The sequence below is a fragment of the Trachypithecus francoisi genome, unplaced genomic scaffold (assembly GCF_009764315.1).
Source record: "Trachypithecus francoisi isolate TF-2019V2 unplaced genomic scaffold, Tfra_2.0 Lachesis_group8, whole genome shotgun sequence".
In the NCBI taxonomy this organism is placed as follows: domain Eukaryota; kingdom Metazoa; phylum Chordata; class Mammalia; order Primates; family Cercopithecidae; genus Trachypithecus; species Trachypithecus francoisi.
The window spans coordinates 58,408,476-58,436,118 of NW_022681473.1; the positions used below are offsets into that span (position 1 = coordinate 58,408,476).

The 27,643-nt window shown below is 37.0% G+C and overlaps 1 protein-coding gene across 1 annotated transcript in view; it reads right to left on the reverse strand.

The window, feature by feature from the left end:
* NLRP14 (NLR family pyrin domain containing 14) overlaps nucleotides 1-27,643 on the reverse strand; it is a 51,713-nt gene that overhangs the window by 10,030 nt on the left and 14,040 nt on the right. The window contains exons 2-9 of the mRNA XM_033204647.1: nucleotides 22,835-23,144; nucleotides 21,994-22,062; nucleotides 17,836-19,411; nucleotides 14,995-15,159; nucleotides 12,008-12,175; nucleotides 4,022-4,192; nucleotides 3,425-3,595; nucleotides 1,797-1,967 (exon numbers count right to left, since the gene is read on the reverse strand). Coding sequence (XP_033060538.1) covers nucleotides 1,797-1,967; nucleotides 3,425-3,595; nucleotides 4,022-4,192; nucleotides 12,008-12,175; nucleotides 14,995-15,159; nucleotides 17,836-19,411; nucleotides 21,994-22,062; nucleotides 22,835-23,123 — 2,780 coding nt within the window. The 5' untranslated portion in view covers nucleotides 23,124-23,144. The remainder of the gene's footprint in view (nucleotides 1-1,796; nucleotides 1,968-3,424; nucleotides 3,596-4,021; nucleotides 4,193-12,007; nucleotides 12,176-14,994; nucleotides 15,160-17,835; nucleotides 19,412-21,993; nucleotides 22,063-22,834; nucleotides 23,145-27,643) is intronic.

Genomic DNA, 27,643 nt, shown 5'->3' on the forward strand with positions numbered 1-27,643 from the left:
TCCCTGAGACTGTTGTCATATCCTTATAACACTGTATGGAATATATTGTAATTTGCTTTATATTTATTTCCCTGTAATCAGCATTTTACGTTATTTGGGGACAAAAGCATCACCTTAGTGACTTTTAGTTTCCTTAGCATCTAGTTCATACTGGTTGAAAATATTGGTTAAGAGAATTGACATGGTCTGCACAGAGGCTTTGGAAGGTAACTAAGAAAGTACAGCTTTGTTTACAGCATTGCTAAGGAGAGAAAGTTGGCTAGCAAAGACCTTGAGTATATAGGTCACTTAGAAATTGTATCTCTGTAGTTAAATGAAGACATTGGATTTAACAACATCCATTAAGTAAATCTTTGTCTTCCAGTTGAATAATGATGAACAAAATTCCAGAGAATCACAAAATAACCCATATTATCTACACTTTCCTAAAGTAAGTAAAGGTATTGATTGGACTCTACAGTGTAATTGCCTTCGTGTTTATAGTTGTCACATTAAACTATTAAACTCATTTGGAAGTTTAGTTATCATGAGTCAGTCTGGTCACGACAAATACTTCTGGGTCTACCAAAGAGCTTGACTTTACAGATCTGAAAAACTATGCTGGGGTTAGACCCTTAATGGCTCACAAAAGTTACTGGTCACTTGGGAGGCCCTGGTAGGAAAGGGAGCTGAGATTGCTAAGTGATGCCTCTGTCTTGATTCACGCCGGCCAAAGTATTTATGCAATGAAATACAAAATACCATACAGTCATTAAAATAATCAAGAAGATAATTTGAAATAAGTATTTAAATGTATTTCTTCTTTATTCTCAGCATGCACACCTTGATAAATGTATTTCTGAAATACTATCAAGTGAAAAGGAAACCCCAAATCACATCCATACAGCAATCAAAATTATGTATACACATGCAATGCATATGTATGTATACTTGCTCACAGACTGAGAAAACATAATATTAATGAAAATGGTTGGAGTTTAAAAATGTGTAGGACATTGTTAAAAATCCCCTTTCCATTTATTTGAAAGTTTACTTAATTATAACCTGAGTTTAAATATAAATCTAAAAGAAAAACTAGTAGATCACAATTTCAGCTTCATGGATAAAAGTAAAAGACACACAGTAGATTCACTAGGGCACAACCAAGGAAAGAATAAAATGGCTACTGTTCAGCAATGGATTGTAGGATGTTGTAAAAATCCCCTTCCCAATTTCTTTGGAAGTTGACCTAATTATAAACCTGAGTTTAAATACAAATCTAAGAGAAAAACTAGTAGAGAACAATTTCAGCTTCTGGATTAAAAGTAGAGGACACACAGTAGATTCACTGGGGCACAACCAAGGAAAGAATAAAATGGCTGCTGTTCAGCAGTGGAATGTAGGATGCTGTAAAAATCCCCGTCCCAATTTATTTGGAAGTCGACCTAATTATAAACCTGAGTTTAAACATAAATGTAAGAGAAAAACTAGTAGAAAACAATTTCAGCTTCTGGATTAAAAGTAGAAGACACACAGTAGATTCACTGGGGCACAACCAAGGAAAGAATAAAATGGCCACTGTTCAGCCTGATGCCTCTGGTCCTTATTACCTGAGGAAAGTTTATTAGAATTACTATGGTAATTATTTTCAAAAATCTGATGAGCAGACTTCCCCAGCTTGTCTCAGGCAGAAGAGAGAGGGAAAGTCAGCTGTATATTCTTTTCTCTGATAGATACTCAGTTCTCAGCCTTTCTTTCAGTATCTCCCCAGACACTGTTGTTGAAACTACACAAAAGGAAAGCAACAGAAAACCTACTCCAAGTCCTGAAGATTACAGCTTGGATGCCGAAAGACATCACACAGAAGCTTCACTCCATTGTCTTGTAGCCAGTTTGATCCTAGATCCAGATGTGTCAGGCTCTTGTTGTGTAGAAGAGAAGTTGACAGATATTCACTGCTAAGTGAAGTGAAATGGCAGTGCCTCAGCCTACAGGAAGGACAATGTGAAGAAAGATGGAATTACTGCTGTACTGTCCAGAGATTTCTCTCTTTGAAAAGATTTCATGATTTGATCCCTTATCTATTTGTCAACATTCCATTTCAGATGAAACACCCTCACTGCCAGCCTGTCTCACTTGGGAAACAGATTTACATCAAATTGGGCTACAAACTAGACTCATATTCTTCAGCATTTTTCTTACAATAAATCAAATGCTAATCTCATTACATTACACATATACATAGTACTCTACTGCAGAAGTAGCTCCATGGACTAGAAGAACAGGTAGATGGAGTAGAATAAGAGTAGTCACAATAAAGTAAGTACTCTTTGTATGTAATAGAAGCGGCATTTTCAAACAGTAAGGAAAATCCATATTATGCCATTATTGCTTTGGTACAATAGATCTGATACATGGGGAAAAATAAGTTTAAGCCTTATAACAAAATAAATTTGGAATAATTTAACATGTAAATGTTAAAAGTAAACCATAAAGAGTATGAGATGATATATGTGTATTTTTTAAAAAAGAAAGGTATTTCCAATTACGACAAAACTTCTTGAAGTCGTGAGGCAGAATTTGACATCACAAAAATTTTTAAATTTATCTATTCTAAAAATGACCATAAAGTTAAAAATAAAGCAACATGCTAAAAAATTGTTTGCAATATATATAAAATAATAATGTATATGTGATATTAATAACTATAATATATAACATATATAATAGAAAACATAAGGAAAAAACAGCCTATGAAGAGGAAATTCCTAAATATAAAGGATCAAAAACACTTGAAAAGATGCTCAACATTTAAATTACTTTAAAAGTTACTTTTCAACTATTTAATTAATACAGGTCAAAAAGATTATAGATGTCCAATGAGGGTGTTAAAGTGCAGGTCCCCAGACTGCTGCTGGAAATATAAACAATCTATCTGGAAGGCAACTTAACCATATTTAATCAAATTAAAACCTTGGCTTATTAATTCAATGTTTAGAAAATTATCTAACAAAAATGAATAGAATAATCACAATGTGATTCAGACATACAACAGAGTGCTGTATTTCTGTTCTGAGCTCAGATTATAGAGTAGGATAGGTGGTAGGCTTTAGTTCTGAATTCATCATTTTCTTGTGAGATATTAAGTAAGGTGCATTATCTTCCTAAGGCTCACATTCCTCATCTGTAGAAGGAGGCCCCTCAAAATAGGGTGGCCAATTTGACAGCATCAGATACTATTTTGCAGAATAAGCATGTTTAACACATGATCCAGGGTAGAGTTAGGACACAATAAATGTCAATTATTAATATCATTTTCACCTTCTTCTTCATTAAGGATAACAGGGAAAAAGCAAGGAACAGACTGTGTTCATAACATTTTACTATTTTAAACATATTTCAAAATGTACAATATGTATTGAGGATAAAACTTGAAGACACTTACACAAGGCTCTGCAGAGTACACTGTGCATGTTGCAGGGCATCACTCATAAGCTTTACTCCACCATCTCCTATGACATTGTCTGCCAAGCACAAATGTGTCAGTCTTTTATTGCTGATGAGAGCCAAAGAAAGATCCTCGCAGCCAGCCTCTGTGAGACCACAGCTTTCTAAGCTGAAAAAGAAACAGAGATGAGAAGGGATCTGTCAATTCCCAAAGCTCATGCTTCTCTTCTCCTTCACAGGGAAATCAGTGGTGCTTGTAACCCCCATATCTTGACTATAAAATTAACCTCAACAAACCTATTTAAATTACGAATTCCATTGCAGCTGTTTGCAGGATATAAAACATGGAAGGGGAGAGGGGAAGCTTAGAAAAGAATGAAAGTAAAGAGCTCAATCAGAAAAAAATGATAGGTCTAAAAGTGAAGTAAAAGAGAGGGAAGTAGAGGAAGAGAAGGGGGATACATGTAGAGCTTATTCAGGATTGACAAATGAGTCAGTTAGTGTCAAGACCCAAGCAGTTCCCCCATCAGATCATAACTAAGCTACACAGAACCAAGCAAAATGACTCTATGGAAAACAAAACAGAAACACTCACGACAGTCTCTCTAGATAACACTTTGGATGTCTTAAGGCCTCACACAAAAGCTGTACTCCATCGTCCAACAGATTATTGGTTGACAGATTCAGAAATATCAGGCTCTGGCTTCTGATGAGAACATTAGATATACTTAGACAACAAAATACAGTTAGGTTGCAGGATTCCAACCTGGAAAACAACACAGAAAAACAAGAATGACCATTCCTTAGAGAAGAAGTAGAACCAACACCCACCGAGCCCGAAGGTAGGAAGTTTCCTAATCTTTGGGATCTTGCCTGAAAATCCAACTTCTCTACATGGAAAAAAAGTTGTTTAACTAAAGCATAAGGCTCTGACAGAGTTAAGGAGGGAAGGGAAAGAGATTGTTTATCACATTCCCACCCCCTTAATTCCCTATAAAAATATATTTGAGAGCATTCAAAAATATCTTTAAAAGATAATCGTTTTTAGTCTGGGAGGAATTTCCTCAAACTACAACTTAGAAGATATGGCTTGAAGGATGACTGTATTCTTCTATACTCTGACTTCTGAAACAGAACAGAAATAGACAGGAAGTTGGGAGCAAAAGCTGTGTCTCCCGTGAACTCATTTATCTATGAGCCCATGTTTTCTGAGGAATCCAGTCCTTAAGAGTGAAAAACAATAAGTAAATCATAAATAAAACAAAACCATTTCTAAAGATTAAGAGAAACAGAAAAAGCACATGTAGAGAGACTCATATTTAGAGACAATTTGTGCCTTGTACATGGTTGGGAGTAATACTAACCCATTGTAATGAGCCAGGCAGCAGCAGCAGCATTTCTGATATTTGGAATTTCTCTGGGTATTCCTTACTTACCAACTTGAGTCACTCAAGAATTGTTTCTTTTCATCAAAATCCGGGTATATAGAGGAAGGAACAGGAGAAGCTTCCTCCTAAGCCCAGAATTAGATCTTAATAGATGACCTAGAACATAGCCTAAGGCTGAAAAAGCTCAGCTTGCCCAAAACCACAATTACTTTTGCACCAACCCATAACTAATAATCGTCTTAAGTTAAAAACAGGCAATAGTACTTGGAAGTTTCTGGACATAAAGGTACAGAAAGAAAAATGAAAGAAAATATATCCCACTTATGAAGCAAAAATGGTACTGAAAACATTTTTTAAAGTTTCTAACTGTAGATACAAATATTAAATAGTTGGTAGTTCATTTTCTGGTATCCTTCCCATGAGTTATGAGTTTCTTGAGATTTTTTTTTTTTTTTTTGTATTAGTGCTGATAGAATTTCAGCTATGGGACTGCCTAACTCTTTATGTATGAAATCTTAGCCTCATTAAAACAAAATGTTCCCTCTTTTCCCTGCAGCTGCAAAGAAAAGCAGAGAGTATTACAAATCAGAAAATCTTTTATAAGGATAATTTTGTTTTATTATAATAATTAAATGTTATAAGAGACCTGGACTTTAGAAATTATTGCTATGCCTTGTGAAAACAACCCTTACTTACTATTAAGTCTGTACTTTTTATCAGTTGTCTTACTTTGTGTCACTGGTGTAATATTCACATTGATATTCCTGAATTCCTAAATTTTACAAATATTGAAAAGATTTTTTCAAATCAGAAAAAAATCATTAACACTCTCCTCTCACATGTATAAAGTAATAAAAAATATAACTCTTTCCTAATTTTCTAGAGTTTGGAGGTTTTTTCTCACCTGTATTAATATGTAACATCAGTCACCAGTGATTCAATCAAAAGGGAAGCCAAAAGCTGAGGATTATGGCTCCAAACTGACCCCTAAATATAAACCAGCAAAACGGGAGACAAATTAGCTTATCACTTATATTTAGGTCCTTCTTAGGAGCCTGCACAACTTCCTCTTAATAGTGCTACCAGAATGACACCTTAGCTAAAAATTTCCAAAGCCCAAAACTCCTTAAAAGTAAGCAAGTTATGAATGTTTTTGTTGTCCTTATTGCTTGCTGTCTGTAGCACTGACCGGCTGTTATTGGGTATAGGTCCGTAAGATGGTACAGATGCTGTCGACTTAGAGAACCCATGTTCCATCTACCTGGAATATGCTCTTGGTTTGAGAGTTGGTCAGGGTAGGATTTTAAATGATGCAAGACACTAGAGCTTTCTTTATGAGTTGAGCCCTGTTGGAGTAAGTTCTCCTGTCCTGCTAGCAAACAAGAATCAGAAAACTGCCATTACCTGAAAAAGGGGCCACTTCTCAGTAAAGAGGAACTGCTACTCCTGAAGATGAACTCCCAGGAACTCAGAGACACTGTGTAAATGTATTTTTCCCTTCTGAAAATGTTTGCTGTGTAATTTCCAGGTTGCTCAAGAACTTCATAATTTATTTTTGTTTTTTGAGTATGAGATTATTTTTCTGATATATATTAGAAATTAAGAGATAACAGGAGAGTTGTTGCTGAAGCTATATGGTTTCAGGACCTGTTTGTTTATAAGGATCAATATAAATGTACTGCAGGTGACAGAGGAATGATATTTCCAAGAGAAGGAGCATTTCCACTAACAGGATAGGCTTCATGGGCCTATTCTAAATCAAGGTGAATCATTAGATAAACTGATTGGCCCTGTAATTTGAGATTTTGATTTTACCACAATGAGAAATAAAAATACAACATGCAGAGATAAACCTACACATCTACAGTGGATTCATTTTTGACAAAGGTGCCAAGAACATACATGGCAGAAAGGACAGTCTCTAGTAAATGGTGCTGGGAAAACTGGATATTCATATGTAAAAGAAGGAAACTAGACTATCTATCCACATATACAAAAATCAAACCAAAATAGATTGAAGACTTCAATCTAAGACTTCAAACTATTTAACTATTAAAATTAAACATAGGGGAAATGCTCCAGGACATTGGATTGGTCAATGATTTCTTAAGTAATACCCCACAAGCAGAGGCAACCAAAGCAAAAATGGACAAATGGGATAATATCAAGTTAAAAAGCTTCTGCACAGCAAAAGAAACAACCAACAAAGTGAACGGACAAGCCAAAAAATGGAAGAAAATATGTGCAAACTACCCATTTGACAAGGGGTTAATAACGAGAGTATATTATATAAGGAGCTCAAACAACACTACAGGAAAAAAATCTAATTATCCAATTAAAAATGCACAAAAGATCTGAATCGACATTTCTCAAAAGAAGACATACAAATGGCATATGCGAAGGTGCTCACCATCGTTAATCATCAGAGAAATGTAAATCAAAACTACAATGAGAAATTACCTCACTCCAGTAAAAATGACCTATCCAAAAGTCAGTCAATAACAAATACTGGTGAGGTTGTGGAGAAAAGGGAACCCTCTTACACTATTAGTCGTAGTGCAAATTAACACAGCTATTAAGGAGAACAATTTGGAGATTCCTCAAAAAAAAAAAAACAAAAAAAAAACAAAACAAAACTAGAGCTACCGTATGATCCAACAATTCCACTGTGGAGTATATACACAAAAGAAAGAAAATCAGTGTATTGAAGAGATATCTCCACTCCCATGCTTACTGCAGCACTATTCACAATAGCCAAGATTTGGAAGCAACCTAAATGTCCATCAAAAGGTGAATGGATAAAGAAAATGTGGTACATATACACAATGGAGTACTATTCAGCCATAAAAAAGAATGAGATGCTGTCATTTGCAACAACATGGATAGAACTGAAGATCATTATATTAAGCAAAATAAGCCAGGCACAGAAAGACAAACTTTCCATGTTCTTATTTGTGGGAGTGAAAAATGAAAATAACTGAACTCATGGAGACAGAGAGTAGAAGGGTGGTTATCAGAGGCTAGGAAGGGTAGTGGGGGAAAGAGGGGAAGAGGGGATGGTTAATGGGCACAAAAAATAGTTAGAAATAATGAATAAGACTGAGTATTTGCTAGGACAACAGGGTGACTATAGTAAACAATAATTGTACATTTTAAAATAACTAAAAGAGTATACTTGGATTATTTAATACAAAGGATAAATGCTTGAGATGATCGATACCCCATTTACCTTGATGTGATTATTATGCATTGCATGTTTGTATCAAAATATTGCATGTAACCCATAAGTATACACACCTACTATGTATCTACAAAAATTGAAAATACAAAAGTGAAAGTAAAAAATGCAGAATCCTCTCAGAAGAAAATACAAATGATGGCTTTTGAGATCACAAAAGGTTCTATATTTCTTTAATGAGAAATCTAAATTAAAGCATTTCCTAAGTATCCTACAATTCTCCTGTAGACATATTACTTACACTAATATTTTAAAGTATATATATATAGCAATATATATATAGCTAGGGCTATAGATATAGATATAGATATGAGTTAAATGAGTTAAATAAATGACCAGCATCTTTATAAACCAGAAACTTATAAATCTGGGAATCAGCCAAAATTATAAATATTTTATACTATCTGGGTCAAGTTTTGTGGTATCACATTATTTAGCTATATTGTTAGTTATCAACAGTGGTTATATTATTCCTAATATTAACTTAAATACAATTTCCAAACTTGCTGATTTTGAAATGTTGAAGTAATATAGCATTTTAAAGATTAGTTCACAGTTTATCTAAATGTTTCTAAAGAGGTTTAATTTCAAAGTGGGAAAATAAATTTCAGTCTTACCACACAATTTGTTCTTTATATTAAAATAAAGACAGCAAAAATCAATATATTGCCTTATAATCCATGTTATTTCTGTTCAAAAAGTTATGGTCTCAACCTTTAAAGGATATTTCACTTAAACTTTATTTGGTATGATTATGAAGCTGTGTATACATATATGTCATGGTTTATTAATGAGTAAAAGAAACACTTTGAATGGAGAAGAAGACTGGTAGTTTAATCTCTACTTGCTGGGTAGTCTGCCCAGGTGGCAGAACCTCGGTTTTAAAGTGTGTATGCTCATTTCTCCAAATTCTGTTTACATTTATGACTCATTAGACACTTCATGATTATAAACAATTGTAATGAGTCACAAAGGTTCCTCACTCCTGAAGAAGCAAAAATTTCTATTGGTCCATATGCTATCTACCTGTTAAGTAATATTTCACTCTAGTTGATAATGAGACACAGCTGTGGATATTTGCCATTCTCAGGCAAGTTCCTCTTAGCCAGCTTATTTTTTTTCTTTCTTCCTTCTTTTTGACATTTTTTAACACAGAGTCTTGCTCTGTTGCCCAGACTGGAGTGCGGTGGTGCCATCTTGGCTCACTACAACTTCCGCCTCCCAGGTTTCAAGGAATTCTCTTGTCTCAGCCTCCTGAGTAGCTAGGATTACAGGTGTGCATCATCATGACCGGCTAGTTTTTATATTTTCAGTAGAGATGGGGTTTTGCCACGTTGGCCAGGCTGGTCTTGAACTCCTGGCCTCAAGTGATCCAAAGTGGCCAGCCTCCCAAAATGCTGGGATTACAGGCATGAGACCCCACACCTGGCTTTATGTAACTATTCTAGATGCCCCCCTTCTGAAATATTAGTCTTCTAATTCAAAGTATATGAAGATATAAAGAGTGCTCTGCATTTATATGCCATTTTGGTACCCTTCAGATGGCTGTGCTGTGGAAGCAACAATCATTCCCTTACCTTGCTTATGAAGCCCCAGTGGCAGTGCATATGCAAACTAAGAAGAGATTCTGGTCACAATCAGAAATTATTGGACGATGCCAAAGTTTCTGTTTTTGTTTTTGGCCTCTCCTTGCTCAGCAAATTTTAAGAACTCACCTTAAAGCGTATTTTAAGACCCATTATAAGGCCTATACTGTGGAAAAATCTATCAAGACAAAGAGAATATATCTTTCTCCTCTTCTTGAGGGAAGCCTTTGGTAAATATTATAGTAAGGTATTCTCACAAAAATTAGTGATTATGGGTCAGGTGCGGTGGCTCACACCTGTAATCCCAGCACTTCGAGAGGCCAAGGCAGGCAGACCACAAGGTCAGGAGATTGAGACCATCCTGGCCAACATGATGAAACCCCATCTCTACTAAAAATACAAAACTTAGCCGGGCATGGTGGCTTGGGCCTGTAGTCCCAGCTACTCAGGAAGCTGAGGCAGGAGAATCGCTTGAACCCAGGAGGCAGAGGTGGAGGCTGCAGTGAGCAGAGATCGCACCACTGCACTCCAGCCTGGGTGACAGAAGGAGACTCTGTCTCAAGAAAAAGAAAGAAGAAAATTAGCGATTATGTATCCTTTCAGTATGTTCATGTACAGGGGCTCATGTGAGCAATTTAAAGTTTTAAAAGATATTTTGTTTATAAATTAGCCAAGTTCTAATAATAACTGGGGATCATATGTTGCAGGCTGGCAAAGTCCTACTGATGTATCAACACTACTGATGTATCAACACTGCTTACATCATCTAGAAACAGAGAGAGTATAACACCAAAATGCAATTCTAGAAACTTGTGCATGGTCTATACACAAACCAAACTAATGAGGACATTCATACTACCTGTGACTCTTATAACATGAGATATGAAGCAAACAGAAAACTGGACCTTCTCCCACAGGAAATGTTAATAAGACCACTGATTACTCCTCAGTGGCCACCCACACTGGCAGAACATGCGGTCCCACATAATGGAGTATTAGATTATTACAAAGCTCTGATGACTTTTGCCAAAGCATTGTATTCACTGTTGGAAGGAGCCCTACTAGTTGACTCAGAAAGATGATTTTCTATTTGAAATCCTGGCAACCTGGTCTGTATCAAGGCTTACCAGCAGACAACCTTACTCAAACCTCAAATGGAAGGGATCTTATCAAGTCCCACTGGTCTGCCAAGCGCCAAGCTTTTTTTGTCTTGGATCCACAGCTCCCACTGTAAGAAAACATCTTTCCTCTTTTCCTCAATTTAACAGCTTTTTGCTACTAATACATTTTATTTTTAGACATAGGAATCAGTGACATACTTCTCACCTGAGTTTCAGACCAGAGATGTAGATTACAGAAAATTCCTCATAATATCTTAAAACTACTTAGTAGGTAAAACCTTTACTCTGACCTGCCCTGCTAACAACTGAACTCAATCTATGTTTGAGAATTACCCAACGACTTTCCAGATGTGCTGTAAGTGAATTCCATCTTACAAAAACTGATAAGAGTTTAAAAAATGTCAAAGAAAGTCTTATTCCAGACTTCACTTACTTTTCCTACACCTGGATTGTAATTTGCTTCCTACAAGTACAGATCTACTTTGTCCCTTCATGCATCAAGCTTCAGTCTTGGCCACCTTGAACTGAGTCCAGGGCTTATAAAAACTTCTAATGTAAAACTTACTGTAACTATTTGTTTTGTCTGGTTTTGTCAGAAACCTATTTCATTGCCTTTCATTGGAAAATAAAATCTTTCTTAAAACCTGTCACACAATGTGGAGAACAGTATGATTGCTAATCCTCTCGCTTTCATCAGCCAAAGAAGAGTCACCACTAAGATCAATAGTGTGTGGTAGCCAGCAAGCACCTCGAAAGAGAACCATTTCCATGCTGTTCTTTCTCAGCCTTCTGGGCTGGTCACTGAGTTGCAGTTCTAAATTGAAGGGGAGTCACCATCAAAAATCAAATAAAAGTGAGTCTGTCCCAGCACTGCCCCCAATTACTTAAAGAACATCCCCCAGTGTGTTATTTTCTATGAGAATTCAAAGATACAACAAATCTATTCTAGCACTTAAATGTTAGAGGTGTTAAATGTTTATAAATTCTGAATCTGCTCTTATTCCCTCCACCAGCAGATTTAGGAGACACAGAGAACCACACAATGAGAAATCTTCCTGGGGAGATAGGAGGAGTGAAAGTCCTACCAGAACAAAATCAGCTTGATTCTACTGATGCTTGCTACCCCATATCATGAAAGTAGATTTAAGCCAGTCCTATAAATAGCAAATCCAGGCTATAAGAGTCTACTTGGATAGACAAAAACCTCAATTATAAAAACAAAACAAGAGAAAACAACTCAAAGCTTACCTGAGAGTCTGTAGTTTACACTCTGGGTGTTTCAAGCCTTCACATAATGACTTTACTCCATTATCCCCTATATCACTCCCTTTTAGGTCAAGATGCATCAGATTCTGGTTATGAATCAAAGAAGTAGAGATATCCTGACAACCATCAGGGAAAGTGATACATTTCAACCTTCAGAAGAAAAATTTGCAGGAGGTATTACAAAATCATTTCTCTCCTTGGTTACAGGATCTCTTTCTTTTCAATCTAATTCTTGGATATTACATGAATATTCTTTTATCTTATTTTCATCCAAAACAATTGAGTTATAACTTCAATTTCTATTTATGTCCTGATAATTGACACTTCCAAGTATTTTTTACCTTAAGGGAAAAGAAGGTGATAACATCATGAAAAGCAGAAGAGGAGCCTCTTAAACTTGTAATCCCAGGAATGACTATCAAAAATTATCAGGGCCATTCCAAGTACTAAAATAACATTAATTCACAATAGCCAAATCTTTAAATAATCCAAGGTTAATTCACAATTAGCATCAACTGTTTGATGTGCAGTAATAACAAAACACTGTTGCAAAACATACTGTGTCATCTTGGGGACTTTGCTAGTTGTAGGAGGCAGGTGTACAGAGGCAGCCCAAGCAAAATAATGAAGTTAAATCTGCCAATTTTTGTCCTACTTTCTACCTGCTAACTCAGTCAATGTCAGATATTTCTGATTCTTCTATAGTGTCTCTGCTAGTCCCCAATGCCCTTCTGTTCACTGTCCAACACCTCGCTTTGTAACACCACCTTTCCTCCCTTCTGCCCACCACCCACCCTCCACCCTCACTCCCCTCACCCCAGGCAAGTACACACAGGAAAATAAGGATTTTACCCATTTACAGCACTAACCATCCTCATCTAGTAAAAGTGCCTAAGGCACTCAGTAAATATAAATGGCACCATCTCATTTATTAGGGAAAAGGGACCACAGTAAGACCACATTAAGGTGGCAGACTGAGAACACTCATCATGGCGTCCTCCCACTGATGCAACCCTCCCATTCTAAGAAAGGAAGTCAATTAACCCAGAAGGGATTGGCTATTGTGAAGATCTGAATTGATGACATCCTGTGAAGGGACAATATGGGGTAAATGTTTAGGGATGAGTGGAAAGGACTTCCAGGAACCCCTTAATCATAACATACATCTAGTTGCCTTACTACATCTATATGGAAGACCAGACCTACTCTAGATGCTTGAAATCCAATGTCAGAACTCACTAAAAATACTGAGATTGGGAGGAAAATATTGGTGAGAAGCCTGTCCCCACCCCCTGCCCATAATAACATCTATTTTTAGTACTAATGGAAACAAAGATCTATCATTTGTTCAGCATTCAGTTCATACTAAACGACAAATGTACCTTGCACACATTTACAGGCACAAAATACAGAGGAGATTAGGATCAGTTTCAGCTCCTAGTGGAGTCCTTACAGAAAAGGGTAAGACACATGTGAACATTCAACATTTTAAAGTGATTATCTAGAATCAAATTAAGATTAAATTTTAAAAAGACTGACAGCAGCAAATGTTGGCAAAGATTATCCTTATTCTTAATAGGTTAAAAACTGGAAACCGCCAGGGGTCTATTAATAAGAGAATGAATAAACAAATTATAGTATTGTTATACAATGGAATACTAATCAGCAGTAAAAAAGAAACTACTGAAAGTTGCAACAACATGGATAAATTTTAGAAGACCTTTTGTTGAGCACAAGAAGATGGATACGGCCAGGTGTGGTGACTCATGCCTGTAATCCCAGCACTTTGGGAGGCCAAGGTGGGTAGATCATTGAGGTCAGAAGTTCGAGACCAGCTTGGCCAAGACGGTGAAACCCCGTCTCCACTAAAAATACAAAAATTAGCCAGGTGTGGTGGCACGTGCCTGTAGTCCCACCTGCTTGGGAGGCTGAGGCAGGAGAATGGCTTGAACCTGGGAGGCGGAGGTTGCAGTGAGCCGAGATTGCACCACTACACTCCAGCCTGGCAACAGAGCAAGACTGTCACACAAAAAAAGAGGAAAGAAAAAGAAAGAAGATAAATTAAAAAAAAAAATACTGTGGAATCAATCAAAATGATTCCAAAAAGACACAAAACTGATCTCTGGTGACAGAGATTAGAAAATGATTGTCTCTGGGACTGGATGGGGTGAGAAAATTGAACAGAAAGGGACAGGCTGGGCATCGCGACTCATGTCTGTAATCCCAGCGCTTTAGGAGGCTGAGGCAGGAGGATCTCCTCAGCCCAGAAGTTTCAGACCAGCCTGGGCAACACAGTGAGATCCTATTTCTATGAAATAAAATTGAAAAAAAATAGCCTGGCATGGTGGTATATGCCTGTAATCCCAGTTACTTGGGAGGCTGAGGTGACAGGATTGCTTGAGCCCAGGAGTTCCAGCTGTGATGGCATTGTTGCATTCCAGCCTGGGCAACAGAGTAAGATCCTGTCTCAAGAAAAAAAAAAGAAAAGGGGTATAAGGGAACTTTCTGAGATAAATGAAAATATTTTCTATCGTTTTGGATGTGTTGATTACAAAGATGTTTACATTTGTCAAAACTCAACAAACTGAACATTATTTGTGCACTTTATTAAATGCAAATTTTTCCTCAATAGAGAAAAATTTAAGAAGATAGTAAGTTCCAGAACATGTCCTTGAAAGTGCATTGGTAACCTGCCTAGAATGTTTTAGCTCTGTGCTCTTCACTTAGAAAGTTCCTAATCAAGCCTGAAAAACCCATGTAAACAGCTCCTATGCCCTGTGGAATCACTCTGAGAACAAGTTAGTAATGATCTCATGTCCCCAGAGGATTCCATTGTTCCTGTTTGAGTATTTTACACAGTGGCTTGTAAGTATTTGTTAGCATTGGCTTCCCCTAATGAGTATGAGTGGAAGGTGGAACACAGAAAGAAATTAGAATTACTCCATTAAATTTTCTCATACCAGACTTACAGTAGCTTTTGTAGTTTACACTTTGGGTGCCTTAGTTCTTGATGCAGGATATTCATTGCTGATTTATCAAGGTTGCTATGGCACAGGTCCAGTTCTCTCAAATGTTCATTTGTATGAAGCACAGAACAGAGATCTTGCCACCAGTGAGTAATGCTATCACCATCCCTTTGCATAAATAATTGAAAAAAGAAAAACAATGCTGATTTTATTTCAGCCTAGGCAACTCTCAGAAGATAGTATTGGGGTAAAAGTAAGTGTATTTTGGAACGGCAAGAGCATACAGTGCAGCTCCACCGTGGGCACAGTCCACAAGGAAGTCTTCCTCTGGGCACTCTAGAGGCCTTATTTGTCCAGTAGCTCTCCCACTTCCCATCCACTCCCCTCAACACACACAAAATAAAAACCAGAGAGGCTTTACTTTAGATGAAGCAGCTCAGGAGGGATAAGAGAGAAGTATTCAAATACTTGAAGAGCCAATATCAAAAAGAAAAATAAAATTTGGCCACAAAGAATATGATTAGGATTAGTGGGTAGACATTAGGTGTAAAGTGGTATAGATTAAAAACCACAAGCCTGAGGCCCAGGTCTACCACTTACTAGCCATATTATTTTAAGAGAGTTGCATCAATTCTTTAAGTTACAAGTTTTCATCATCTATAAAATGGAAATGTTGTCTCCTTTCACAGAGTTGTGGAAATTTAATAGTGCATTTTAAAGGGTACACAAAAGCACACTGTAAACTTTAAATACTTTATGATTTAATTATTAGAAATATTATCAATAAACTCATGAACAAATAAAGAGTAATAAAACAGGGGACAACCTGGTGATTATAAGCTCAACAATGGAGCAGCTCTGAGACCCAATTCAGCTCTGCCACTCACTAAACTGAGTTATTCTGGAAAATTTACTAACCCATGAGAGCCTCAGCTTCATCATCTTGATAAATGAAGATAACAGTATCTATTTTTTAGGATTACTGTGAAGATTCAATAAGGTAATATATAGAAAATGCTTAGCAAATGTCTCATGCTATAAGTGTTCCTAGTAATCAGTAACTGTTATATACATATGTGTATATATTAAATATTATATTAAAATATATAAAAGTCTAGTATGTTGCCTTATATATAATAGCTACTCAATAAATATTCATTCCCATATTTTAAATTGGAATGAATGACAATTCATAGTGATGTTCTATATCACTTGAGGTCTTAAATTTATAAAAACAAGATTCATTCAAGCATTCAAGTGTTTCCTCTGTGCGAACACTAGATAAAATGGTGAACCAAACAGAGCTCCTGCTCTCATAAAGCTTACAATGTAGTTATATTATAGAAGAGACTGAGGTCACCTACAGTTTTTCTTTCAAAACTTTGGGTTCTCTGGCTCCTTATTTTAGCAACAATGCCAACTCTAGTACTGGATAACTCTACAACATAGGCAAGGAAAGCTAGCAGGAGAACTGGCAATCTAGTGGCCAGAATACTGTTCTAACATTTACTATTAGGCATAAAAGACGTTTTAATGCCCTGTTAAATCACATATTCTTTAAACAGAACTCTGAAGTCAGAATTAAGAAAATTGACTGAAGATTACTCACAATTTTCCAAGGTAGGTAAAGGTCATAGCATCAGGGCCCACAATTTCTACTCCCACAGTTTGCAAATAAATGAAATGTATGCTCTAATAAGAAAGGAGTGCTTCTGAATTGTATATAATGGTACTGAAACAGCTTGGATAAAGTTAGCAAACCAAGAAATTACAATCAGATGTGTGAATTCAGTCAAGTTATATGCCTTCTTGGTACCACAATTTTGTCCTAAGTAAAATGGAAATAATAGCACCTACCTAATAGGACTATCAGAAGACTAAATGAGATCAAGGACTTAGAAGACTGTCAGGTTATGTGACAAGCACTCAGCAACTTAATTATTATTTGATGTGTGCTCGAATCAGGAAATTTTCTAGGTATATGTCTCTGAGTTTTGTAATCTTAAAAATACATAGAGATGGTTGCCAACAACATTAAATTGGATATTATGTTAAATATCCAATTCACTATACAACTATATAGCACATGGGAAGTCCTCAATTAACTTTATATACATCTAGGAATGAATTCCATAGTTCAATTCTTTCCTCAGATTTAGACAGGTAGTCAGAAAAGGCAACTTGAGAAAGGAGGTAGAGTAGAATATACATAAAACACTTAAGGTTCATTTCTTTTTTCAAAAATGTTTATTTAACACCTACTCTTTCTTACTAACCTCCAATGTCTTCAGATAGGCATTAAAGGGCTGAGACCGTTCACAAACTACAAAACAAAGGCCAAAATTGTCTGGGCAATGGGGAAAGTAAGCTAGGTCAGTAGAGTGCAGAGGAATGTAATACAGAGAAATAACCTGTGTTTACCAGGTTCAGAAGGAAATTTCTGGTCCCTTATTATTCTGGATGACATTATCTTTAGAAATTAAACATACTTATTATCATGGATGCAAGTTTGTGCCATGCCACATTCCTCCTTGAAGACTGAAGTGCTCATTCTCCCTGAGTTGTTGGGATTGTCAACAATTGAGAGTCCTCAGCCCAGTCCCTCTCCTGGTATTGCCTTCAGGCCAAAAAAGCCATCTCAGGAAAGTTTTTGCCCACTCCTCACCAGTAGCCATGATTGGTCAATAAGGGGTTTAAATGCTTAGCCTCCCTGCCCCAAGATGGGACAACTCTGAAGGGTTATCTCAGCTCTGGGACCTCAGCTAAATAACTCCTCCCTCTGACAAAATCTACTTCTTCTCTGCCTTACAGGGCACTTCCAGGAAATGGCCCTAATACACTTACCAAGTGTTAGTTGGGAGGCTTGTTTTCAACGTCTTCTTCTCAAATACCGTAGTTACAGACAGCCTGATGGTCCTCAAACACCGGCAGTGCTTAAGGCAGAAGGAAGATACAAGCAAATGCATTTTCTCACAAATATTAATGGCAACCTTTGGGAAATATCTCATTGCCTGGCTTATAAATGCTTTATCTTGAGTCTCATACAGATAGTGAAACAACTCCAGAAACCCCAGCTGTGATGGAGAATAGTCACTGTTTCCTAATACTTCCATACACTGAAGTAACTTTGATTTTATCTTCAGTGACATTTTACAGTTAAAAGTCCTCTCCAGTTGTTTTACTCGATCTTCATTCAAAAGGCCAAACAAAAAGCACTTCATCTGTCTCAGTTGGGGGTCTTTATAACTTGTGCTTTGAAGTAATGACTTCAAGTCTTCAAAAGGCTGGCAGGAAGGGTTCCCAGCTTCCCAATTGCCTTTCAGCATATAGAACATAGCTGCAAAAAACTCCTGAACATGAAGGTGGGTGAACACATAGCAGTTTTCATACTCTGTGTCCTTTTGAATAATATTGCTGCCCAGAAAACTTGAGACATCAGATTTAGTTAACCCAAACCTTCTGAGATTTTCTCTGTAAAACACGTAAGTCATAGTCCATATTCCTTTGGCAGCGACATGGCACAGCCTTCTCAGCTGGACTTGGTTGGGTAGTCTAGGAGAGCATCCGTCTACTGGTGTGAACAAGCTAGAAATATAGGAGGTAAACAGAGCTGTGGTTGTTTGGCAGGTCAATGTGACATCACCACCCTTCTCCATTTGCTGCTTCAGACAAGTACAAGTGGCCCGGCACACTAGTGGGACTTGGCACATGCTAAACAGCATCTCATTGCTTTTTAGTGAACTAAATGCTTTCATGGCCCACCTCTTATCTTCAAAAAACTGGTAAATATACTCCTCTCTTGCACCCTCAGACATTCCTGGTAGCTCTACATAACGGTGATTCTTCAACAACTGCTTTAGTCTCTTAGAAGTTGTGAGTCTTGTTGTCACCAGTAAGGATGCCTCAGGGAGCATCACTTTCCTTAACAAACTACTCATGAGGAAGGACACTGGGTGTTCTTGGGTCCAGTCTTCGCACAGTGCAAACTCAGGTTCTTCAAAGGCAAAGTTCAGTTCATCAAAACTGTCAATAATAAACAGGAGGCTACTTGGCTGGGATATGATCCCTTCAATGGGGCCTTCTGTCGTGGGCCAGTCCTTTGATATCAATTGAGCAAAGCTTCTCTCTTTCAGCTGGTTAATTTCTCTCCCATTGAGATAAAAAACATACATAAACCTCTGCTGGTAGAGATTGCCCTCTGCCCAATCTAACATTGCCTTTCTCACCAAGGTTGTTTTCCCAACTCCAGCAGCTCCCTGAAGCACCACGGTCTGTGGCTGTTCACCAGTTTTGACATCTACATCAAACAAGTATTCCAACAGTTTTCTATCTTTCTCCGCAATTCCATGATGGAAATCTTCAGGCTTTCCAGTGATGCAAAATTTTTCCTTTATTCTAATTCTGTATTCTGTTCCATCACCTAAGTCAGAATGGCAAAGGTAAAAACAAAACAAAAACAAAAACAAAAAAAACACATAATCAGAACAAATTCTATGAAATGTAATGTCAAGAATACCAAACTTGCAGTTAGGAACAAGAAAGAATGTAGGCTGAAATCAGAGCTGGTTTTGATTTTTTAAAAATAATATAAATCAAATAAAAATTTTCCTATAGATTTAAAACCTGTATTATATACTGTAATAAAAACCAGAATTGATGCAGAAAAATTAATTTGTGATGGGAAATAAAACCGGATATACTTTAGAAATATGTTTTTCTTCTTTGTACTTTTCCTTCTACAGAGAAAAAAGATGACAGACGTGGAGAACAGAAGTGTCATCCAGATAAAAAAAGAGTAGAGGCAACCATTAGCAATAATAGGAAAGACCCCAAGACAGATCTGAATCTACAGATCAAAATAATTTTCTTTGTACAAGTAAAAAGTTAATAGAAATAAACATTGAATCATGGCTCAAATAATATTTTGAAAAAAAGAAAAACATCCTAAGTGAAATAGAATGAAAATATAATTAATCTTTACCTGTTTCAGTCTGATCTCTCTTTCAGGTCTCTATTAAAAATATAGGATCTCGGGGAAGACCTCTCTGAACCTCATCACTAGAGTACTTCCCCTTTTTATATATTCTCAAAACAGTATATTTTTCATTCACAGTACATGTCACTAGCTATAATTACTTTATTGTTTAAATAAATGATGCACTTGGCTGGCGGCTTCATCATTGCATGTTCAGTGTCTAACACATCTCCTTGCACATAAGAAGTCTCAAATACATTTGTGCAATAAAAAATGAGAGAATACAATCATATAATTGAGTACTTTACAATTTTGAATAAGGTATAATTATAGGTACTAATATCCCCCCAAATAATAACAAGAAAAGATATGAAGTTTCTAGGAATTATGTACAATATGATCCTCTCCTGGAAATAAAATGAACAAACTTTATGTATCTGAAAACCTATACCATATACACCAATATATTAATACTGGTTATTTCTGAATAGTAAGACTGGGGATGGGGAGTGGGAAAGAGAAACTCACTTTATGTACTTTTAAAGCATTTGAATCTTTTTTAAAAAAATAGCTCATTTTGCTTACGTGAAGTTTAAAAACAAAGATAAAACATAAACAAATGATAATTTAAAAATTCCAAAAAGCAAAACTAATGATTGGCCAGGCAGAGAGAAGAAAAACACTCTTTACCCAAAACTAAAACCTACCATGAAACTATAGTAATTCAAACAGCATGTTGGTACAGTCACAGAGAAAATAATCAGTAAATCATTGCTGTACTTCTTATTTTCTATTTTGTACTTACAGTATTTTCCAAAGTTCCTATAATGAATAGTTTACTTTTATCACAATTTCCAAATAATAATTTGAAGACATTTATTAGCTATCTGTGTGCAATTATCTGCACATAAGAGGGAAATAGCCATTAGGTTTGAAATAATAAAAAAAAAATTATTAGCCCATGAGTTTTTTTCTCATACCACAAAGATAAACTTCTTTATATTGAATCAGAAATGAAAGTCACAGTGGGAAGTTATATTCAAGTTCATTTAATATAACAAGCAATTTTTATATTTTAGTGCTTGGGATGAAGTTTTCAATTATTTCTTGAATGAAATAATGTGGCTTGTTAGAATGTGGCTGGGTTAAGAATAAAGGTTTCTCACTTGATCTAATTTTCTTTCTACTGTAATTCCATTTATATAAATTGGAATTAAATTGTGTAGAATTCAAAACCAAGTAGGGAAATGGCGTTAATAAGCCAGTGGTCTGAAATCCCCAACCTTTTGGGCACCAGGGGCCAGTTTCATGGAAGACAATTTTTCCATGGATGTAGGGGGCAGGGGTGAATCAGGATGATTCAACTGCATTACATTTATCATTAGATTCTCATAAGGAGCATACAACCTAAATCCCTTGAATGCACAATTTACAATAGGGTTTGTGCTCCTATGAGGCTCTAATGCAGCTGCTGATTTGACAGGAGGCAGAGCTCAGGTGGTAAGGCTTGCTTGGCCTACCATTCACCTCCTGCTATGTGACCTGGTTCCTGAGGGGCCGCCGACCAGTAGGGGTCTGTGGCCTAGGAGCTGGGGACCCCTGTGTTAACTATGACTGAGAAGACTCAGTTCTAGACATGAGTTTTTATATGAACCAGTTGGTCACCACTCCTAGAATTTAATTACAGTACCATCTTTAAAGAAAGTAGGTGTGATAAATGAAAAGTTTCCTGCCAACTCAGTGACTTTTAGTACATAAAATATAAACACTAATATACCTTCGTGCATCAGCCCTTCTTTTAGCAGGCATTCTAAACACTGTTCTCTTGAGGATCTGAATTAACAAGGCCCTGATTCTGACTTTGGCCAGAGTGTTTTGCTAATTCTTTTTGGGGGACATTCAGGGAACAGGTGGGGTATTAGAAGAAGTTAACAAGATTTGAACAAAAGTCCTCTGGGAGATAAATCCCCATCCTGTATCAAAACTTTGAATGCCTCCCAAATCTGATGAAAGGCCTAACTACTCACCCAGCACTGCCTCCTGGTCTTGTGTCTCTCCAACTTTAGCATCATCTGGTCCTATACTCTGGGCTGACCCTGCAACAGGTTCCAATAGGATCATGATATTTAATGAAAACAAAGTGAGTTTTCACGATGGCTAGAACAAAGGCCAACATTCTCATCAGTGGTCCAATTCTATGATTATCTGAGTTTAAGAAAACTAAAGCTGCCAGAGCCTCAGACTCCATAAGCTTAGCTGAGAGAAGAAGCAATGTGATACAGACAACACTGAAGTAGGAGACCTCTTGCCATGGCCCCCACCCTGTAGCTCCAGGGCAAATAGTGTAGTGTAAGCCTCAGTTTCCTGAGATACACACACACACACATATATAAAGCCTTGTATATGAGTAAGGAATTCTAGATGTCTATAATATTTCATACCTGAGAATGACTATAAATACTGGCTTGGATTATGTCCAATAATAATTTTCAGCCCATTCCTCATATTTCAGCAAATACATTAAATCATATTTGATTTCTCAAAATGTTGCCTAACTTATAACTCGTAGTTTAGGTGAAGGCACTTTATGGGACAATTCCTATCACTCAATTCCTTTGATCATTTCAACTGGTACAAGATGGAGGAATTGCCCCCAATTAAGAAGCTAGGCTGAGTAACAGTACTCAAAACCCATCTGCCTTTCCTTCCTCAAATAATCCAGCAAGCTCCCCATACACAAGACCACCATGGAGCTTATGTCCCCCATCATGGTTTAATCCCTAAATCCCTCTTACAGAAACATTCCACTGGACTCCAGGAAACACTTCCTTCCTGCCTAGCCCCAGATCTGCCCCTAGCATCACTCACAGTTGATCTCTTCTTTTGCTCTCTGACACAGATCCTTCAGGTTCATCTTGCCAAAGATTTTGAGAGTTACACTCCAGGCTTTCTCTCCTGGATAATATTTCTTCATCAAATTGGCCAGGTCATCCCGCCTGGCCTTCTTCACTTCATTCCAGGGTATCAGGCCATGCTCAGGTTCCATGGTCTCCTTTAGGAATAACTTGAATGTATTTAATTCCTCTTTGTTTAGCTCCTCCAAATACAATAGCAGCCCAAAATCAGGAAAGAAGGAAGATGATGATGAATCTGCCATCTTGTCCAAATATTCAGGCCTCTGTGGGGGGAAAAAATAACCAAAAGCACATGGAATAAATGGGACACATGAAAAAGATTTGAAAATGAAATACTTATATAGGTTAATTTAACAAACATTTGCAGAAGCCCACTGTATTAGGCTTGGTACTGACCTAGTGTCCTCTGTAATACATCTTCTTTCACAAAGCATTCCTCTAATATAGACCACTATACTGTATATTTATTCTATCTTCTTAGGATTTATTCCCAGTCCTACCACTTATGAGTGATATAAATAAATAAATACAGCATGACTATAATTCCTCTCTTTGAACCTCAATTTACTCTTCTACTAAGTGGAGATAACAGAGCCAACCTCTAATTTTAGTGTGGATTAAATAAGGTAGGGTTCATATATCACTTGGCACAGAACTGGCTCCTCCTAAATATTGCTAACTGTCCGTCCTCATCCCTTCTATCCCCCACCAACATCTAATATACATCTCAGCCCATAAAACATTGTTATTGCACCCCTGCCAACACATTATTATTCATCAAACAGATGCAATAAAATATGCTACCATCTACCTCTTCTTGTCATATCATCTCTGGTCATAAATCCATACATAATTATTAATAGTCTTTCCTAGCACACAAGCTCCTTTAGTATACTTTCCCCAACACCACAGCTATTCTTGGTGAGTTCAGTGTTAAAGCTCATCCAAAACATCCTCATCTCATGTCTTTGACATCAACTCCCATGACCTTACTGCTCTCCAGCAGTTTACTCTGATGCTCTCACCCCAGGCTTTATCAATGACTACTCAAACTTTCAAATTGCAAACTCCTATAACCCATTTTCTATCAATATCTTCCAGTTAATTGAGTGGTTTCATGCCCTTACTCGGTGACAGTTCTTCAAACACCATCAAATCCTTTTGAGCCCTGCGTTTTCCCCTCATCAGCCATCTTAAGGGCCTTATTCAATTTCTTATTCAACATGGGTGCTCCAGTTAATCACTTAATCCATACTCTCCAAAGCACCATCAAGTTTTCTTAATCTCTTTTGGTGATTTGCCTGAAGAGATAGAGCTAGTAAGTGGTGCAGCTGGAACTCAACTTAGATCTTTCACTAAAATTCCTGCCTTTTCCAGTCTTTCATAATGTCTCCCCCGATTCTTGCTAATATGATTGGAAAAGAAAGATGGATGGGGGAAATAAAAGTAGATAGAAGGGGGAGTTTTCCTTTTAAACAGAAGGTGAATTATCTCCAAACTTATATAGTAAATCTGGATTTTATCCTACAGTAATTGGTGAGCTATCAGCTGTTTTAAGGTTGTTTGTTTAACTACATGGTACAAACATTCTAGATTACAGATAAATCTGACAAAAACAACTCTTATAGTAATTTTTTAAAAAGCAAAAAGGAAAAGATTTGAGGAAACTTCAAAAAAGAACTCTGAAATTTCTCCAGGACATACAGAATATGGTAAGTGAGGGAAAGCAAGGCACAGAACACATCTTCTACTTCCTGTCTAGAAATCTACAGATATCACTGCATGTGGGTTCATTTTTATCTTTGTCTTTCCTGTAACAAATGAGGGGAGCTCTCTTCCCTTTCTATAGCTTATTTCTCCACCTCTTATCTAAATCTCATAAGCAATTGTTCCCAAAGGGATTTAATCCATTAGAAATCTATCTTCTTGATCTTCAACTTCTTCCTGTCCACTAAGTCCTACTTATTAGTACTTAAATGTGCCCAAATTTAACTTAGTCTTTTACAAACTTTCCCTTTACTCCAAATCCCTTTCATCTTCATAGTCAAACTCCTTCAGTCTTCTATACTCTATCACCTATTATACCTCCTCAGTCCACTGCGATAGAACTTTTGCCACCACAATTCCACTGAAATAACTCATACCAATAACTTCCCTGTTACGAAATTCAAGGGGCATTTTGGGATTCAATTTTCCCATCTGTAAGCAGGAGTAGCAAGAGTACCTATCTCTGCAAAAACTGAAAAAGCTAATGCATGCACCTAACTTTAACAAGGTGCCATATGTTAATAATACTATTTTAACAAAGCCTTACATCTTGATATTTACTTGCCTCTTTGCTGTCGCAATCCCACACTTTTTTCATTTTCCTCCTCCTTTCTGGGTGTCCCTTTGAGCCGAGATCTATATGAGTCTGAATCCTATTAGCTTTCTACTATATGATATCTACAATCATAATAGAGTACAATATACTGTAGTCTCCTTCCCAAAGGTTTTATGCTGTTCTTGAAGAAATTTGTTTTGTTTTGTCTTTTTACCTCTTTAGAAAAAGAACACATGTTTGGCACTGTTTCTCTTATAGGAAGGCATTCATTCATTCAAAAATGCCCTGAACTAAAATGGGAACCCATGGTCTACAAGGATTTCAATTTGCAAATTGATGTAAACTTTTGCCTATAACAAAGCATATTTGTTCAAAATAATTAGCTCATATTAATGACTATATTTGTGAGGACCTAGTGTGTATAGGTTCTTTATAAAAATTTTCTCTAGACTTTAAAACAGACCTGAAAGTTTGATTTTATCCACATTTACAGATACGGAGTCTCAGAAATTAAGAAACTTGCCCAGGTCATAGAGTTGACAAATGGCCTATCATACTACAAAGCTCACTCTCTTTCTACTACATAGCATTGCCTTTTAATTTCACTTCAGTTTCCTAGGCACTGGAAATTCAGTTATACAAAATCTGTGTGGCCATGTTCTGTGAGAGCAGACCGTGTGCTGAACATGACTGGAAGAGGAAGACCTCTAAATACAGTATGACTATCATTTGGGTCAGAGTAGTTCTAGGAGAACGCAAAGGGACAAGGGATTCTCACCTAGAGAGGGTACAAATATGGAGGTCTCAGCGAAGTAAGATTTGACCTAGGAAGTCGGGTGTTTCCACCATTTTCATACAGTCTGGATTGATTTCCTTTCTCGGTCGCTCTAACTAAATCTCCTATAGCAGTTTCCCAACCTCAGTAATACTGAAATTTTAGGCTGGATACTTCCTTGGGGGACACTATATGTGCATTATATGATGTTGAGCAGCATTCATGGCTTCTACCTATTCGATGCCAATTAGAACCCTGGATCTTCTACAGTTGTGACAAACAAGAAATGTCTCTATATATTGACAAATGACCCCAGGGCAGCAAACTGCCCCACAGTTGAAAAAAATTCAAGAGTCTAACCACTACTGCTAAGTGTACAACTTCTTTTTTTTTGGAGATGGAGTCTTGCTTTGTCACCCAGGCTGGAGTGTAGTGGTGGATCTCTGCTCACTACAACCTCTGCCTTCCCTCCTGGGTTCAAGCAATTCTCATGCCTCAGCCTCTCAAATAACTTGGACTTCAGGTGCCTGCCACCATGCCTGGCTAAATTTTATTTGTTTATTTATTTATTTTTGGGTTTTTAGTAGAGACAGGGTCTCACCATGTTGGCCACGCTGGTCTCCAACTCCTGACCTCAAGTGATCTGCCCACCTAGGCCTCCCAAAGTGCTGGGATTACAGTGACAGGCATGAACCATAGTGCCTGGCCTAAATGTACAAATGATTTAATTATATCATAATAATTAAATCAAGGAAAAAGAGTAGACAGCCAAGAAAATACATTCTCATTGGATTGCAATATATTATAGAAGAGATACCATAATTGGGAGGAAAGAATTCAGTGTCGTTCACTAGGACAACTTGTAAACCATTTTGAAAAGAATTAATTAGTATCCTCTTAAATCATCCCAGATATAATTATATCTGGAAAGCATCATTAATACTTCAAACCAGGGAGGAGAAAACAGCAAAGAACATTCATCACAACTTAGGAAGGATGGGACTTACCAGTTTGGACACAATAAGGGAACTGACCAAGAACCACAATGAATATTTGAAGACATATTGTTAACTATGCTGAAATTAAAACCTCTTGTCCTTAAAATTCAAACACAAATGGCCAACCAAAAACAGCAAAATGTTTACAGGGAATATGGCAAATAAGCAGCTGAAGTGTAAATTAATAAAACCACTTTAAAACTGTTTGTCTTAACTACTAAAATTGGAGATGTCCACCCAGGCCCAAATTTTGGCTTCTAACCCGTACCATTTGCCAGTAAAAGGAATCAGGGATCCTCTGAGAAACTGCTGATTCTAGGGCTAGGATAGGGAATAGATACGATGAGCTTACAACATCTCATAGTGCCAGAAATAAGGAAAGGAAAATAATGGGGTATGCAAAGAGACTGAAGATACAACCAGAAAGAGTTCCCAATGGCCAAAATAAGCAACAGTATTGGATTATAGCCCAAAGTACAAAGGAAATATCCATGAGTCCATACAGATATAGATAAATGTCCCAATATATGAGAGAAAAGAGACAAATATCTCTTAGAAAAGATTTCCAAATACTTTATGTAGGATATGCTCCCCTCCAGGAAGTGGCTCTTAATCCAACTGCACCCCACCTTCCAGAGCATTGAGTGTGTTTATTGATTTCCTCAA